Here is a 16455-nt window from a genome sequence, read left to right as displayed (position 1 = left end):
CCCACAGGACAAACACAGCATTATACAGTATCCTTTCAGATTCTTTTAAAATAACCCTATATGCAAAATAAGCAACACGTTATAAATAACTAAATACGTGTATTAGTATGCAAGACTAGATTAAGAGACTGAACATGATCCCTTATACTTTAAGGGTCACAGGTGACAAGTACAGAAACAGAAAACATCATTTCCTTAAAATAGCCCACAAACCTTGACTGCACAACAGAATCACCTATAGGACTGCTAAACATTTGAATGACAAAGTCCAATCTTAGACCTACTCAATCAGTCTTGAGGGCTAGATCTCTAGGCAGCAATATTTTTCTGAGGTATGGAGAGGATATAAAATTATCAAAGGTCATAGATTTCAATGCTTACAAAAGCTCTAGTGTAAATCCCCAAAAAAAGAAAGAAAATAAAACCCTTTATAGTCTCTTCAGATTTGGAGTAAATGACAATGTCTTTGACCAAAAAGTTCTACAGAGACAATCTTAATTCAAAGGTGATGATCTCACAGAGAGATGAACACAGAGAAGAACGATGCTTTTTCTCTGACTTGGTCTCCATATGCTACACCTAGGGGTATTCTGATGCCAACCCAGCACTGAAGTGCAAGAACCGGGCATATACTCTCAAATCTGGAAGGGCCCCACAAAGAGGTGACTATTGATTGCAGAGCCATCCTAGTTTTTATAATCAGCTTCAGGGGCTTGAAGAGATTCAACTGATTTCTGGAAGGAAACAATGTCAATGTTGGCTGACCATTCTGATGACACATATCCCCCATATTCTTTGGACAAGCCTAATAATGGCACTTTATTTTTCTGACAAATCTATAAGGAATGGCAGATAAGCATTCCAAAATATACCTAGCCCTGACCAGGTAGTGGTGCAGTGGATAGAGCGTCAGACTAGGATGCAGAAGGACCCAGGTTCGAGACCCCAAGGTCGCCAGCTTGAGTGCAGGCTCATCTGGCTTGAGCAAAAGCTCATCAGCTGGGACCCAAGGTCGCTGGCTCGAGCAAGGGGTTACTCAGTCTGCTGAAGGTCCACAGTCAAGGCACATATGAGAAGGCAATCAATGAACAACTAAGGTGTTGCAACGAAAAACTGATGATTGATGCTTCTCATCTCTCTCCGTTCCTGTCTGTCTGTTCCTATCTGCCCCTCTCTCTGACTCTCCTTCTGTCTCTGTAAAAAAAAAAAAAAAAAAAAAAAAGATATACCTAGGAGCTACCCTTTCCAATTTCCTAAAAAATGTCAACATTACCAAATAGCAAGGCACAGGCGGTAAATGTCAGAAGCTAGGTGTCTTAAGGCACACCATCTCTCTGAAGCAGCCTTGCCTGTTCTTCTACCCTAACTCTGCTTTGGCCTCCTCTGCTCAAAGCTTCAAATAGCAAAAGACAGGGAAGGCATTTCATACACTCACCTAACGCATACAGAGGATGTCCTGTAGGATGCAGTTCTGCTCTGACCCGCAACAGGCCCTGAGCTTTAACAGTCATCCCCCCTACCCACCAAACAAAGACCACAGAAACTTCCCTCTCTCAAGCAAGCCTTCCCTGATTAAAACCATATGGCTCAAGTCCCCCGGGGAGGAGAATGGAATTTTCTTGTTGCAGATTATATTGCAAGACTCAAAAACTTTGTGTAAGCAGGGGCTAAGTGGCAGAGAATAAAAAGACGAGCCCAGCATTTAGAATTATGAAGCATCAAGAAAACCTTGTTTACATTTGTTATACAGCCTGGAGAAGAAAAAGCAAAAGCAATTATGACTGCACTTGAGTGATTTTTCCCCTATTATATCCACAATGTAAGGTGATTACATAATACTTTTAGAATTAAGAAATACAGAGTTGGGCAAAAGTGGGTTTACAGTTATTGTTCATATGATAAGTAATACATTAATTAATAAAGAATAATACAAGAATAAACTGTTGCATGTACTCACAGCTGTAAACCTACTTTGCCCACCCCTGTATTTTTTATCTATATCCCTATATGTAAATTCACTGCTGAGATCAACCGTATCACTCTCCAAAATAAGTAATTTTAGGAAATTCTATCATAACATCCCTAGATAAATGAACACACACACATATACATACACACATATACATACCATCTGATTTATAAATAGCAGATACCAACCTGGCTGTCCCGTGCTGGGAATCCATGATAACCTGGGGTCAGCGGCTCGTTCTAAGAGAAAGAAAAGATAACTGTAAGATAAAAGAAAATGTTAAGAATAATCAAAATCATCCAGGATCCTAAGGTGTTCTGTTGCTATATTCCACTCTACCTAACTACACACATTTCCCAGTTCAGCATCTGCAATGGCTAAAAACAAAAACAAACAAGAAAGCCAGAATTTGCTTATAAACACTACTTATAAACACTATTTCCTCCTTGTACAGCTAAATCTATTTTCTTACTAGTATAGATCAACCAGGGAGCTACTGAGATTTGGGGCAGAACCATTCCTAACCTCACACTGTGGGACTTCAGCTTCCCTGTCCCCAACCACTAAAAGTCAGTAGCAGTCCTGAACACCACGGCAACGCTAGAAGTCTACACATTTCCAGAAGTCCCCTGGCTGAAAAGGAGACAACACTACCCCTACTGAGAACTTCTTGACCCAGAAAAGTTTTAGCCCCTCCTCTCTAACAATCGGCTTTTCTTCAGTTCTTTTAAAACTAGATGAAATTCTACCTCTGTTCCAGACTTTCTCACCCTATATCATCTTATGGACTCAAGTAACTCCTAACATGTATATATGTTAAAATTTGTTTAGGTTATTTGTACAATTTATTTTTCATATTGCTTTTGACTTAATAAACCTTACTTTTGTAAAGGTATATTATATTGAGTGTTTCATATTCACCTTAATCATTAAACCTAGATCTTTGAGGGCAAAAATGATAGTTAATAAAAGCTATACAAAGCCTAATTTAGTAGAAGGTTATACAATATGAGCACTCATTTATGGCTTACTTGACCCATTCAACCATTCAGTCCATCTATATTGAATACCTAATATTTTCAAAATACTGTTAGATGACACAGAAAGATGAAAAAACCAAAGACCTTGCCTTCAAGGGAACTATCAAATGGGAGGAAATATTTGTGCACACAAAGGTATAAATAAGAACATGTAATGCTTTTGTAATTATTTCCTTCAAAGTGCTCAACACTGCAACTCCTGGATGATCCTCCTCTTCTTCGACCCACTTGTACTTTCACTCCTACTAGCAGAATAACAGGAAGAATTTTCACTGTAGGGCTTTTTTCATATATAGGAGGAATGTAAACTTTTTACCTAATGGTCCATCCACTTTTTTTTTTTTTTTTTACATAGGCAGAGATAGACAGGGACAGACAGACAGGAACAGAGAGAGAGATGAGAAGCATCAATCATTAGTTTCTCGTTGTGCGCTGTGACCTCTTAGTTGTTCAGTGATTGCTTTCTCATATGTGCCCTGACCTTGGGCCTTCAGCAGACCGAGTAACCCCTTGCCGGAGCCAGAGACCTTGGGTCCAAGCTGGTGAGCTTTCTTGCTCAAGCCAGATGAGCCCGTGCTCAAGCTGGCGACCTCGGGGTCTCGAACCTGGGTCCCTCCGCATCCCAGTCTGACGCTCTATCCACTGCGCCACCACCTGGTCAGGCGGTCCATCCACTTTTGATTACAGCCATAGCTTTTATAATCAAAAGTCCACACTTTTCAAAAACATGAAAGCCAGTTAAAATTAATTGTCTAAATAAAATTTTTTAAAAACCAAAAAAAAATCATGAAAGCCAGAATTAAACTTAAGCTCACATGTAGAGCCCCCATATCTTATTCATCATGGTTTCCCTATGATCTGGCAGTGTCTAACACATGGTGAAGACCCAAAAGAATGTGTAAATAAATAAATGGAGTTCAATAACCAGAAATTATTTAGGCATCAGCCACTGATTCAATCACAGACAATCCGGTTTTCCCTTTTTTTTTTACCCCTAAGTCTTTATTTGCATTATTTATAAATTAAGTCTCTCCAAAGAAAACACAGCAAAGATAACTATTTTTAAAAAGTATGGGTGCCAAAATAGTCTTGAGAAAGAACAACAGGCTTCGAAGGACTTACTTCCTGATTTCAAAGTTTAATGCAAAGTTCAGTAATCAAGAAGTGTATACTGGCTTAAGGAAGACGTATAGACCAATGGAACACTATGGAAAGTCCCAAAATAAACTCTACAGTTATAATAAAATTGATTTTTTGAAAGGGTGCCAAAAAAAGAAATCAATGAAGGAAATAATAGCCTTTTCAACAAATGGTGCTGGGACAACTGGATACCCACATGTAAAAGAATAAAGCTGGAACTCTATTTCACATTATATATAAAATTAACTTAAAATATGTTATAAACTTAAAACCATAAAACTCTTAGAAGAAACAGAGGAGTAAATCTTCATGACCTTTGATTAGGACTTTTTTTGGTGTCTTCAATATGACATCATCAAAATTCAAAGGACACCACTAGTTCTGAGGATCTAATGTATAGCATAGTGATTATAGTTAATAATCCTATATTATATACTTGAAAGTTGCAAAGAAAGGAGATCTGAGATGTTTTCATTTAAAAATATTAATTATATGACCTGATGCAGGTGTTAGCTAAGGCTATTGGCAAATAGCTAAGGCTATTGGCAAATCGCTTTGCAATACATAAGTGTATTTACATCAACACCTTGCACACCGTAAACTTACATGATATTATACACCAATTATAACTTGATAAAGATGAGGGTAGAGGGAAAGACACCATCAAGTAAAAAGACAACACACAGAATGGAAGAAAATATTTGTAAATCGTTCAGCCAATAAGGGACTTGTATTCAGAATACAGTATAAAGCAGGCACGAAATTTCTCATGGACCAGCACCAGCCCACGGACCAGCGGTTGAAATCCACTGGTATAAAGATATCTTACAGGCTTGATCTGTGGTGACACAGTGGATTAAGCTCGACCTGGAATGCTGAGGTCACCAGTTCAAAACCCTAGGCTTACCTGGTCAAGACACATATGGGAATTGATGCTTCCTGCTACCCCTCTTCTCTCTCTCTTTGTCTCTCTTCTTTAAAATGAATAAATAAATTAAAAAAAAATTTTAAGACAAAAATTTGAAAAAAAAGAACTCTTACAACTCAACCACAAAAAGCCAAATAACCCAAATTCTAAAATGAGCAAAGGATTTGAATAGGAAGTACTCCAAAGATAGACAAATGACAAATAACATAAAGAGATGTTAACATCATTAGTAATTAGAGAAATGCAAGTCTAAACCACAGTGAGATAACATTTTACACACACCCACAAAGATGGCTATAATTAAAAAGTTGGCCAATAACATGTGTTGGAAAGGACAGAGAAATTAGAATCTCATACACTACTGGTAGGAATGTAAAATGGTACAGCCGCTTTGGAAACAGTTTGATAGACCCTCAAAATGTTAAAACAAAGTTACCATATGACTTAGCAAGTCCACCAAGGTATAACCAAGAAAATAAAAATATGTGCTCACTCAAAACCTTGTGCACAAATGTTCATGGCAGCATTACAGTCGTCCCTCACCATATCGTGGTTCACTTTTTGAGGTCTCACTGTATCGCAGATTTTAAAATTGTATATATCTAATTTTGTATCGCAGATTTTTCGCTATATCGTGAGATTTTGCAGTATATAGGTATTTTTACATATTTATTATTTAATTATTTTTGCGATAAAATAAGCATTTTCTAGCCTAAAAAATTGAAAACAATATAAAGCCTTAAAATATATATAAATAATAAAATAAATATAAGGTTGCTACTTTGCAGATTTTCACCTATCACGGGAGGGTTCTGGAACCTAACCCCTGCAACAGACAAGGGACCACTGTATTTCATAACAGCCAAAAAGTAGAAATACTCCATATGTCCATCAACTGATACATGGACAAACAAGGTTGGTATAAATCCAGAACTGAATGATATTCAGCAACAAAAAGGAATGAAGTGCCTGACCAGACAGTGGCGCAGTGGAGAAAGCGTCAGACTGGGATGCGGAGAACCCAGGTTCGAGACCCCAAGGTCACCAGCTTGAGCGCGGGCTCATCTGGCTTAAGCAAAAAAGCTCACCAGCTTGGACCCAAGGTCGCTGGCTCGAGCAAGGGATTACTTGGTCTGCTGAAAGCCTGCAGTCAAGATACATATGAGAAAGCAATCAATGAACAACTAAGGCATTGCAACGAAAAACTAATAATTGATGCTTCTCATATCTCTCCATTCCTGTCTGTCTGTCCCTATCTATCCCTCTCTCCGACTCTCTCAATCTGTCCCTGTAAAAAAAGGAATGAAGTACTGATACAACATGGGTGAATCTTGAAAACAACGCTAAGTGAAAAAAGCCAAATACAAAGGCTACAAATTATATGATTCCATTTATAGGAAAGATCCAGAATGGGCAAATCCATGGGGAATAAAAGTAAATTAGTAGTTTCAGAAGCTAAAAGGGAGGAATAATGAGTGTTTTAAACAGGTATGAGGTTTATATTTGGTAATGAAAATATTCTGGAATTAGAAAGTAGTGATGGATGTACAAGTCCATGATTATATATGTACTAAAATCCACTGAAATACTAAAAACAACTAAAAATATTTTAAAAGGTTGAGATTTATGATTTGTGAGTTATGTCAATAATCTCTTATTTAAAAACAATAATTACAAGCCATGTTGGCTATTTTCACACATATACTGCTTAGACTGTAATCAAACAGGAGTCCTTCTAAAATCCACAAGTGCCTTGTTTGTTATAAATTCTAAAAATTTATTTCAATACCATTCCCTACAAAATTTTTTATTCTTTTTTTTTAAAATTCATTTGGGGGGCAGAGGGGAGAAGAGAGGGAGGAACAGGAAGCATCAACTCTCATGTGTGCTTTGACCAGGCAAGCCCAGAGTTTCAAACTGGTGACCTCAGCATTCCAGGTTGACGCTTTACCCACTGCATCACCACAGGACAGGCACCATTCCCTACAAATTTTAATGACAAAAATGTAAAGATGATAATACTAGATACTGAACAACTCATCAGGTATAATTTCAGGATGTAGGGAAGGAGAAAGAAAGCTGCAAAGAGGAGATGATAAAGAATATCTATTGCCTGACCTGTGGTGGCGCAGTGGATAAAGCGTCGACCTGGAAATGCTGAGGTCGCCAGTTCGAAACCCTGGGCTTGCCTGGTCAAGGCACATATGGGAGTTGATGCTTCCAGCTCCTCCCTCCTTCTCTCTCTCTGTCTCTCCTCTCTCTCTCTGTCTCTGTCTCTCTCTCTCCTCTCTAAAATGAATAAATTAAAAAAATATATATCTATTAAGTGGGAAAGTCAAACTTTCAACCCAGGTTAGTTGGACTCTAAAGTCCCTGCTCTTTCCATTTTATCAAGTTCTCTTCTCTAATAATTCCACATTATTCCCTTATAGCAAATAGCTTAAGACTGTCTGAGAAAGGAATTACATGATTAAGAAAGTAATCAAGAGAGTGACGTCACGGAAATGGAGCCGTGAGAAGCGCGTCCGACAGCTCTCCCCTAAATCACAACAAATTTATCAACTAGAAACAGAAAAATTTAACCTCGGAGCATTCCAGAGTTCCACACAAACTGAAAGCAAAAGGACTGTTATCACTTGAATCTGAGAGACGAGGGTGTGGAGGAAGCTACCGCAGCAGCAACGCTCATTCAAGCCGCGAGGGAGTGCGCCTGCGGTGAGTCAGCCCATATACTTGGGAACCGCGAGCCGCCACGGCGAGCCGCCGCCGCGCCCGCGCCCGGTCCGGTTGAGCACCGCTGACGTTCCCAGCGGCCCGCAAACTGCGAGTGGAGGTCTCCGGCCACCGGTGCCCGGAGCACCCCATTCGCGCGCGTGCCTTGGGCATTCCACGCGCCCAGGGCGCCCTGCTGGCCCGCACACCCAGGGGGCTCCATTATCCTGCGCCTGGTGCGGTCCAGCCGCCAGCGGCGGGGCCAGCGGGAGAGGCTTGGGAGATTCTCTCCGTGGGCGGGGCACCTCACCCAGCCATTCAAGCTAACAATCAAGCGTTGGGGGAGGGGCGCGCCCAGGCAGCCTAAAATACCTTCGGAAGCACAGCTGCGACCCAATCACTGAAATTAGCTTAACCCATAAAATCTGCGCACCCTCGGTTCTAATTGATAAGATCTCTCTCAGTTCAGCGATCCAAGACAAGAGGCGTGATATTTTTTAGTGCCTCTCGCTAAAGGGGCGGGGGCAACTTCTGATTGATAGAGCCTCCATATTCAGGGATAAACGCTAACAAGAAGGACTTGGCAGATAATAAGGTCTATACTACACTAGTCGTAAGCAGAGACTAGTGCCTCTTCTTCCCTGCAAAAACAGGCTACAAAGCGTGGAAAGCCTGGGTTGAGAGGTCCAACTAAATGATAGGCCCTGAACAGTCACCTTGACAACAATTGACTCCCACCCCCGCCTGATTACACTGGAGGCCCTGACTCTCAGAGCCTTTCCCAAAGCCTTGCACTGAGTGGGGATAGAGTGGGGATTTCCCAGCTCTTTGAGCCTCTTACTCCCCAGGCAGAAGCAGTTGCAGCCTTATAGCTGGATCACCAGGCTGCTAATTCAGAAAGGGGGGACTAGGAGAGAGAATCCAGGAAAGCAAACTCTCTCATCGTTGGACCCTGCAAACGCCAACAAGCCTTTACTTCCAGCAAGACTAAAGCCAATTATATGACATTGCCATAGAATCCCATCAACTGCAAATGCCTACCTAAGAGTGACACAGGGGCAGAGCCTGGGGTACAGAGTCACCGACCAGGAAGAGGGAGAGAAAAGAAAAAGGAAGAAGTTAACCTCTCAAAATCAAGAAAAACCCACAGACTTTACAACTTGATCCACTAATTTTTTTTTGTTGTTGTTGTTGTTTGTTTCTTCTATCTTTTTGCCTTTATTTCCTCCACCTCGGTCCTTCTATTCTCTGCCCATCTTATGCTTCCCCTTTCTTGAACTACACTACCCATGAGTGTTGCATTTTATTTTTCTTCTTCATCCTCACCCTCCTTTAAGGTTATACTCCAAAACACTTAACTCTCACTCTCTCCTCTTTTGTTTTTTTTTTGTTTTTTTTTTGTCTTGCTTTATTTTGTTTTTTTCTATTTTATTTCTTCCTTCGTTTTTCTCTTTTTCTTATTTTTTCCTTTCTATTCGTTTTTTCTTTTCTCATTTTACTTTCCTCCCATATAATCCTCAATCACGAACAAATTAGTTAATTTGGGACTCAAGGCTTTTTTTTGGCTTTATTTCTCTTTTTTGCTTTTGTTTTTTTATTTTTGTGGCATTTTGGGTCCTCCCAACCCAAGGTCTCCATTGTATTTAGTCTTCGCTCCACTTAATACAACAGATTTTTACTTATTATTTTTATTTTTTCTTCTTTATTATTCTTTTTTGGTCCTTTTTTCTGATTCCCTCTTATCCCTCTCATTATATCTCTTAGTTGACCATCACTTACAAGCAAATCATCTTATGCTTGTCTAAGATTTTCTTCCTTTTTTTTTTTTTTTTTGCATTTAGTAGGTCCCTACTCCCTTTTTTTTGCCCCTTGAACTCTTCACCCCAAATCAGGCCCTCCATTATAGGCACGATATTTCCCTGAGGAGGGGAGAGGAGGGAAAGAGAAGAGAGAAAAAAAGGGGAAATAATAAATTATTACTGGTTTTTTTTGTGGGGTGTTTTACCCTTTTTTTTTTTTTTCTTTTTACTCTTTATTAATTCTAATTAGTGCTATCAATAAGACCACCCTCAGATGCCGATAAGAAAGAGGAAATCGAATATTATGGATACAAAAGAAAGAGAGGTAACACAAATAGATGTGGAAAAATCTATGGAGAAAAGACTTAACATATTGGAAGCCTTGGAGCTAAATGACAGAGAATTTAAAATAGAAATCTTAAAAATACTCAGAGATATACAAGAAAACACAGAAAGGCAATATAGGGAGATCAGAAAACCACTCAATGAACACAAAGAATATATTACCAAGGAAATTGAAACTATAAAAACAAATCAAACAGAAATGAAAAATTCAATTCACGAGCTGAAAAACGAGGTAACAAGCTTAGTTAACAGAACAGCCCAGATTGAAGATAGGATTAGTGAAATAGAAGACAAACAACTTGAGGCACAACAGAGAGAAGAAGAAAGAGACTCAAAAATAATAAAAAATGAGAAAGCCCTACAGGAATTGTCTGACTCCATCAGAAAGAATAACATAAGAATAATAGGTATATCAGAGGGAGAAGAGAAAGAAAATGGAATGGAGAATATACTCAAACAAATAATAGACGAGAACTTCCCAAGCCTGTGGAAGGAACTAAAGCCTCAAATTCAAGAAGCAAACAGAACACCAAGTTTTCTTAACCCCAACAAACCCACTCCAAGGCACATCATAATAAAGATGACACAAACCAATGACAAAGAAAAAATTCTCAAGGCAGCCAGGGAAAAGAAGAGTATAACATATAAAGGAAGGCCTATTAGATTATCATCAGATTTCTCAGCAGAAACTCTACAAGCTAGAAGAGAGTGGACCCCAATATTTAAAGCCCTGAAAGAGAGGAACTTTCAGCCAAGAATACTATACCCATCAAAGCTATCCTTCAAGTATGAAGGAGATATAAAAACATTCACAAATACAGAAAAGATGAGAGAATTTATCAACAGAAAGCCCCCACTCCAGGAAATACTAAGGGGGGTTTTCCAACCAGATTCAAAGAACAAAAGAAAACAACACCACAAGTAACAGCTCCACCAAGAACACAATAAAACCAAACTTAAACTGTGACAACAAAGGAAAAAAAGGGGGGAGAGGATGGAGATTAACAGTAGCAAAGGATGATGAAGTGCAGAAATACTTATAAGATAGGGTACTACAATGAATATGGTAGGTACCCTTTTCATTATTTAATGGTAACCACCCTTAAAAAAACCACCACAAAAACACTTGACTTAAAAAAGGTAGCAACAGAGGAAAGAAGTATGGAACACAAACAAACAAAAACAAATGATAGAAAAACAAAAGAGAAGAATCAAACTAGATACAAAACTAACAGAAAGCAATTTATAAAATGGCAGTAGGGAACCCACAAGTGTCAATAATTACACTAAATGTAAATGGATTAAATTTACCAATAAAAAGACACAGAGTAGCAGAATGGATTCAAAAAGAAAATCCAACTATATGCTGCCTACAAGAAACACATCTAAGCAACAAGGATAAAAACAAATTCAAAGTGAAAGGCTGGAAAACAATACTCCAAGCAAACAACACCCAAAAAAAAGCAGGTGTAGCAATACTCATATCTAATAATGCTGACTACAAGACAGAAAAAGTACTCAGAGACAAAAATGGTCATTTCATAATGATTAAGGGGAAGTTGAATCAAGAAGACATAACAATCCTTAATATATATGCACCAAACCAAGGAGCACCAAAATATATAAGACAGCTACTTATTGACCTTAAAACAAAAACTAACAAAAATACAATCATACTTGGAGACCTCAATACACCGCTGACGGCTCTAGATCGGTCATCCAAACAGAGAATCAATAAAGATATAGTGGCCTTAAACGAAATACTAGAACACCTGGATATGATAGACATCTACAGGACACTTCATCCCAAAGCGACAGAGTATACATTTTTCTCTAGTGTACATGGAACATTCTCAAGAATTGACCATATGTTGGGCCACAAAGACAATATCAGCAAATTTAGAAAAACTGAAATTGTACCAAGCATATTTTCTGATCATAAAGCCTTGAAACTAGAATTCAACTGCAAAAAAGAGGGGGAAAAACCCACAAAAATGTGGAAACTAAACAACATACTTCTAAAAAATGAATGGGTCAAAGAAGAAATAAGCGCAGAAATCAAAAGATATATACAGACAAATGAAAATGAAAATACGACATATCAGAATCTCTGGGATGCAGCAAAAGCAGTAATAAGAGGAAAGTTAATATCACTTCAGGCCTATATGAACAAACAAGAGAGAGCCGAAGTAAACCACTTAACTTCACACCTTAAGGAACTAGAAAAAGAAGAACAAAGACAACCCAAAACCAGCCAAAGAAAGGAGATAATAAAAATCAGAGCAGAAATAAATGAAATAGAGAACAGAAAAACTATAGAAAAAATCAATAAAACAAGGAGCTGGTTCTTTGAAAAGATCAACAAAATTGACAAACCCTTGGCAAGACTCACCAAGGAAAAAAGACACAGGACTCAAATAAATAAAATCCAAAATGAAAGAGGAGAGATCACCACAGACATCATAGAAATACAAAGAATTATTGTAGAATACAATGAAAAATTATATGCCACCAAATACAACAATCTAGAAGAAATGGATAAATTCCTAGAACAATACAACCTTCCTAGACTGAGTCATGAAGAAGCAGAAAGCCTAAACAGACCAATCAGCAGGGAGGAAATAGAAAAAACTATTAAAAATCTCCCCAAAAATAAAAGTCCAGGCCCAGACGGTTATACGAGTGAATTCTATCAAACATTCAAAGAAGACTTGGTTCCTATTCTACTCAAAGTCTTCCAAAAAATTGAAGAAGAAGCAATACTTCCAAACACATTTTATGAGGCCAACATAACCCTTATACCAAAACCTGGCAAGGATGGCACAAAGAAAGAAAACTACAGACCAATATCTCTAATGAATACAGATGCTAAAATACTAAACAAAATACTGGCAAACCGAATACAACAACATATTAAAAAAATAATACATCATGATCAAGTGGGATTCATCCCAGAATCTCAAGGATGGTTCAACATACGCAAAACGGTTAACGTAATACACCATATCAACAAAACAAAGAACAAAAACCACATGATCTTATCAATAGATGCAGAAAAGGCTTTTGATAAAATACAACACAATTTTATGTTTAAGACTCTCAACAAAATGGGTATAGAAGGAAAATATCTCAACATGATAAAGGCCATATATGATAAACCATCAGCCAACATCCTATTAAACAGCATAAAACTGAGGACTTTCTACCTTAAATCAGGAACAAGACAGGGTTGTCCACTCTCTCCACTCTTATTCAACGTGGTGCTAGAAGTTCTGGCCAGAGCAATCAGACAAGACAAAGAAATAAAAGGCATCCATATCGGAAAAGAAGAAGTAAAGCTATCACTTTTTGCTGATGATATGATCCTATACATCGAAAACCCGAAGGACTCCACAAAAAGATTATTAGAAACAATAAACCAATACAGTAAGGTCGCAGGATACAATATTAACATACAAAAGTCCATAGCCTTTCTATATGCCAACAATGAAATATTAGAAAACGAACTCAAAAAAATAATCCCCTTCACGATTGCAACAAAAAAAATAAAATACCTAGGAATAAACATAACAAAGAACGTAAAGGACCTATATAATGAAAATTACAAAGCATTGTTAAGGGAAATCGAAAAAGATACAATGAGATGGAAAAATATTCCTTGTTCTTGGATAGGAAGAATAAATATAATCAAAATGGCCATATTACCCAAAGCAATATACAAATTTAATGCAATTCCCATCAAAATCCCTATGAGATTTCTTAAAGAAATGGAACAAAAAATCATCAGATTTATATGGAACTATAAAAAACCCCGAATAGCCAAAACAATCCTAAGGAAAAAGAATGAAGCTGGGGGCATTACAATACCTGACTTTAAACTATATTATAGGGCCACGATAATCAAAACAGCATGGTATTGGCAAAAAAATAGACACTCAGACCAATGGAACAGAATAGAAAGCCCAGAAATAAAACCACATATATATGGTCAAATAATCTTTGATAAAGGGGCCAACAACACACAATGGAGAAAAGAAAGCCTCTTCAACAAATGGTGTTGGGAAAACTGGAAAGCCACATGCAAAAGAATGAAACTCGACTACAGCTTGTCCCCGTGTACTAAAATTAATTCAAAATGGATCAAAGACCTAAATATAAGACCTGAAACAATAAAGTACATAGAAGAAGACATAGGTACTAAAATCATGGACCTGGGTTTTAAAGAACATTTTATGAACTTGACTCCAATGGCAAGAGAAGTGAAGGCAAAGATAAATGAATGGGACTACATCAGAATTAAAAGTTTTTGCTCAGCAAGAGAAACTGATATCAAAATAAACAGACAGCCAACTATATGGGAACTGATATTTTCAAACGACAGCTCAGATAAGGGCCTAATATCCAAAATTTACAAAGAACTCATAAAACTCAACAACAAACAAACAAACAATCCAATAAAAAAATGGGAAGAGGACATGAACAGACACTTCTCCCAGGAAGAGATACAAATGGCCAACAGATATATGAAAAGATGCTCAGCTTCATTAGTTATTAGAGAAATGCAAATCAAAACTACAATGAGATACCACCTCACTCCTGTTAGATTAGCTATTATCAACAAGACGGGTAATAGCAAATGTTGGAGAGGCTGTGGAGAAAAAGAAACCCTCATTCACTGTTGGTGGGACTGTAAAGTAGTACAACCATTATGGAGGAAAGTATGGTGGTTCCTCAAAAAACTGCAAATAGAACTACCTTATGACCCAGCAATCCCTCTACTGGGTATATACCCCAAAACCTCAGAAACATTGATACGTGAAGACACATGTAGCCCCATGTTCATTGCAGCACTGTTCACAGTGGCCAAGACATGGAAACAACCAAAAAGCCCTTCAATAGAAGACTGGATAAAGAAGATGTGGCACATATACACTATGGAATACTACTCAGCCATAAGAAATGATGACATCATATCATTTACAGCAAAATGGTGGGATCTTGATAACATTATAAGGAGTGAAATAAGCAAATCAGAAAAAAACAAGAACTACATGATTCCATACATTGGTGGAACATAAAAATGAGACTAAGAGACATGGACAAGAGTGTGGTGGTTACCAAGGGGGGGGGGGAGGGAGGACATGGGAGGGAGGGAGGGAGAGAGTTAGGGGGAGGGGGAGGGGCACAGAGAACTAGATAGAGGGTGACGGAGGACAATCTGACTTTGGGCGAGGGGTTTGCAACATAATTTGATGACAAAATAACCTAGACATGTTTTCTTTGAATATATGTACCCTGATTTATTAATGTCATCCCATTACCATTAATAAAAATTTATTAAAAAAAAAAAAAGAAAGTAATCAAAAACATCCAAAAGCATAATTAACAGCAATTCATCACTCCCAGAGAATATCCATGTTTATACCATATCCTTGGTTCAACAATGCAGAAAACTTTATAAGGAAAAAAAGATCACACTCTTATAAGTCTGTATTGTAAAAAATTTAGTAGACAAGACACATGTAACAGGTTGCACAGAGATGTACCAGAGGAAATGAATTAACTCCTCCACTTGCCTTCACAAAGCATTGCTCTTCTAAGTCACCATCTCTCAAATTGGTTGTGTGGAACTCTCCAGCCCTCAAAGAGGCTCTCTGAAAGTGGCCTATACTTCATGACAAAGGCTTGCTTTCCTTTTTAGCCCTACCATGCGTACATCTCTCCCTTCAAAATACATTAACTGGCCCTGGCCAGTTGGCTCAGTGGTAGAGCATTGGCCCAGCGTGTAGATGTCCCAGGTTTGATTCCCTATCAGGACACACAGAAAAAGTAACCATCTGCTTCTCCACCCCTCCCCTCCCACTTCTCTTTCTCTATCTCTCTCTCTTCCCCTTCTGCAGCTATGGTTTGATTGGTTTAAGCACATCAGCCCCAGGGCTGAGGATGGCTCCATGGAGCCTCTGCCTCAGGTTCTAAAAATAGCTATGTTGTGAGCATGGCTCCAGATGAGCAGAGCATCAGCCCCAGAAGGGGGCTGCCAGGTGGATCCAGGTTGGGGTGCATGCAGGAGACTATCTTCTCTCCTCTCACTTGGAAAAGAAGAAAAAAAATATATTAACTTTGCATGGTTTTGAAGTTTATAAAAATGGATCCTATAGTGTGTATTCTTTTAGCAATTCCCTTTTTCACTTAATACTATAAGATTATCTTCACTAATTCTGATTACTGTATATTATTCTAGTTTATGAACGTCACAATTTATTTACCTGTCTTATTTTCCTGTTGGTATATAAACTGTTTCTAGTTCTTTTTATTTAGCACTCACAAACCATGTTGCCTATGAACATTCTTTTAGACTTGAGATATTTTTTACTCGTGAGATTGGTGAAAAAAATATCACAAATTGGCAAGAAGACGAGTAAAAGATATCTTCACATCTAATCACAGAAATTTAAATATATTGGGACCACTGTTTTGGAAAACAATTTGACAATTATTATTAAAATATTAAATGCACATACC

The 16455-nt window shown here is 38.1% G+C and overlaps 1 protein-coding gene across 16 annotated transcripts in view; it reads right to left on the bottom strand.

The window, feature by feature from the left end:
* Nucleotides 1-16455, bottom strand: part of RBFOX2 (RNA binding fox-1 homolog 2) — a 326779-nt gene that overhangs the window by 210455 nt on the left and 99869 nt on the right. For all 16 annotated transcript variants that reach the window (XM_066259663.1, XM_066259683.1, XM_066259653.1 and 13 more), the window contains exon 2: nucleotides 2158-2208. In XM_066259663.1, coding sequence (XP_066115760.1) covers nucleotides 2158-2208 — 51 coding nt within the window. The remainder of the gene's footprint in view (nucleotides 1-2157; nucleotides 2209-16455) is intronic.

Source organism: Saccopteryx bilineata, chromosome 1, assembly GCF_036850765.1.
Source record: "Saccopteryx bilineata isolate mSacBil1 chromosome 1, mSacBil1_pri_phased_curated, whole genome shotgun sequence".
NCBI classification, from domain to species: Eukaryota; Metazoa; Chordata; class Mammalia; order Chiroptera; family Emballonuridae; genus Saccopteryx; species Saccopteryx bilineata.
This window is presented reverse-complemented; position numbering and strand designations above follow the sequence as displayed.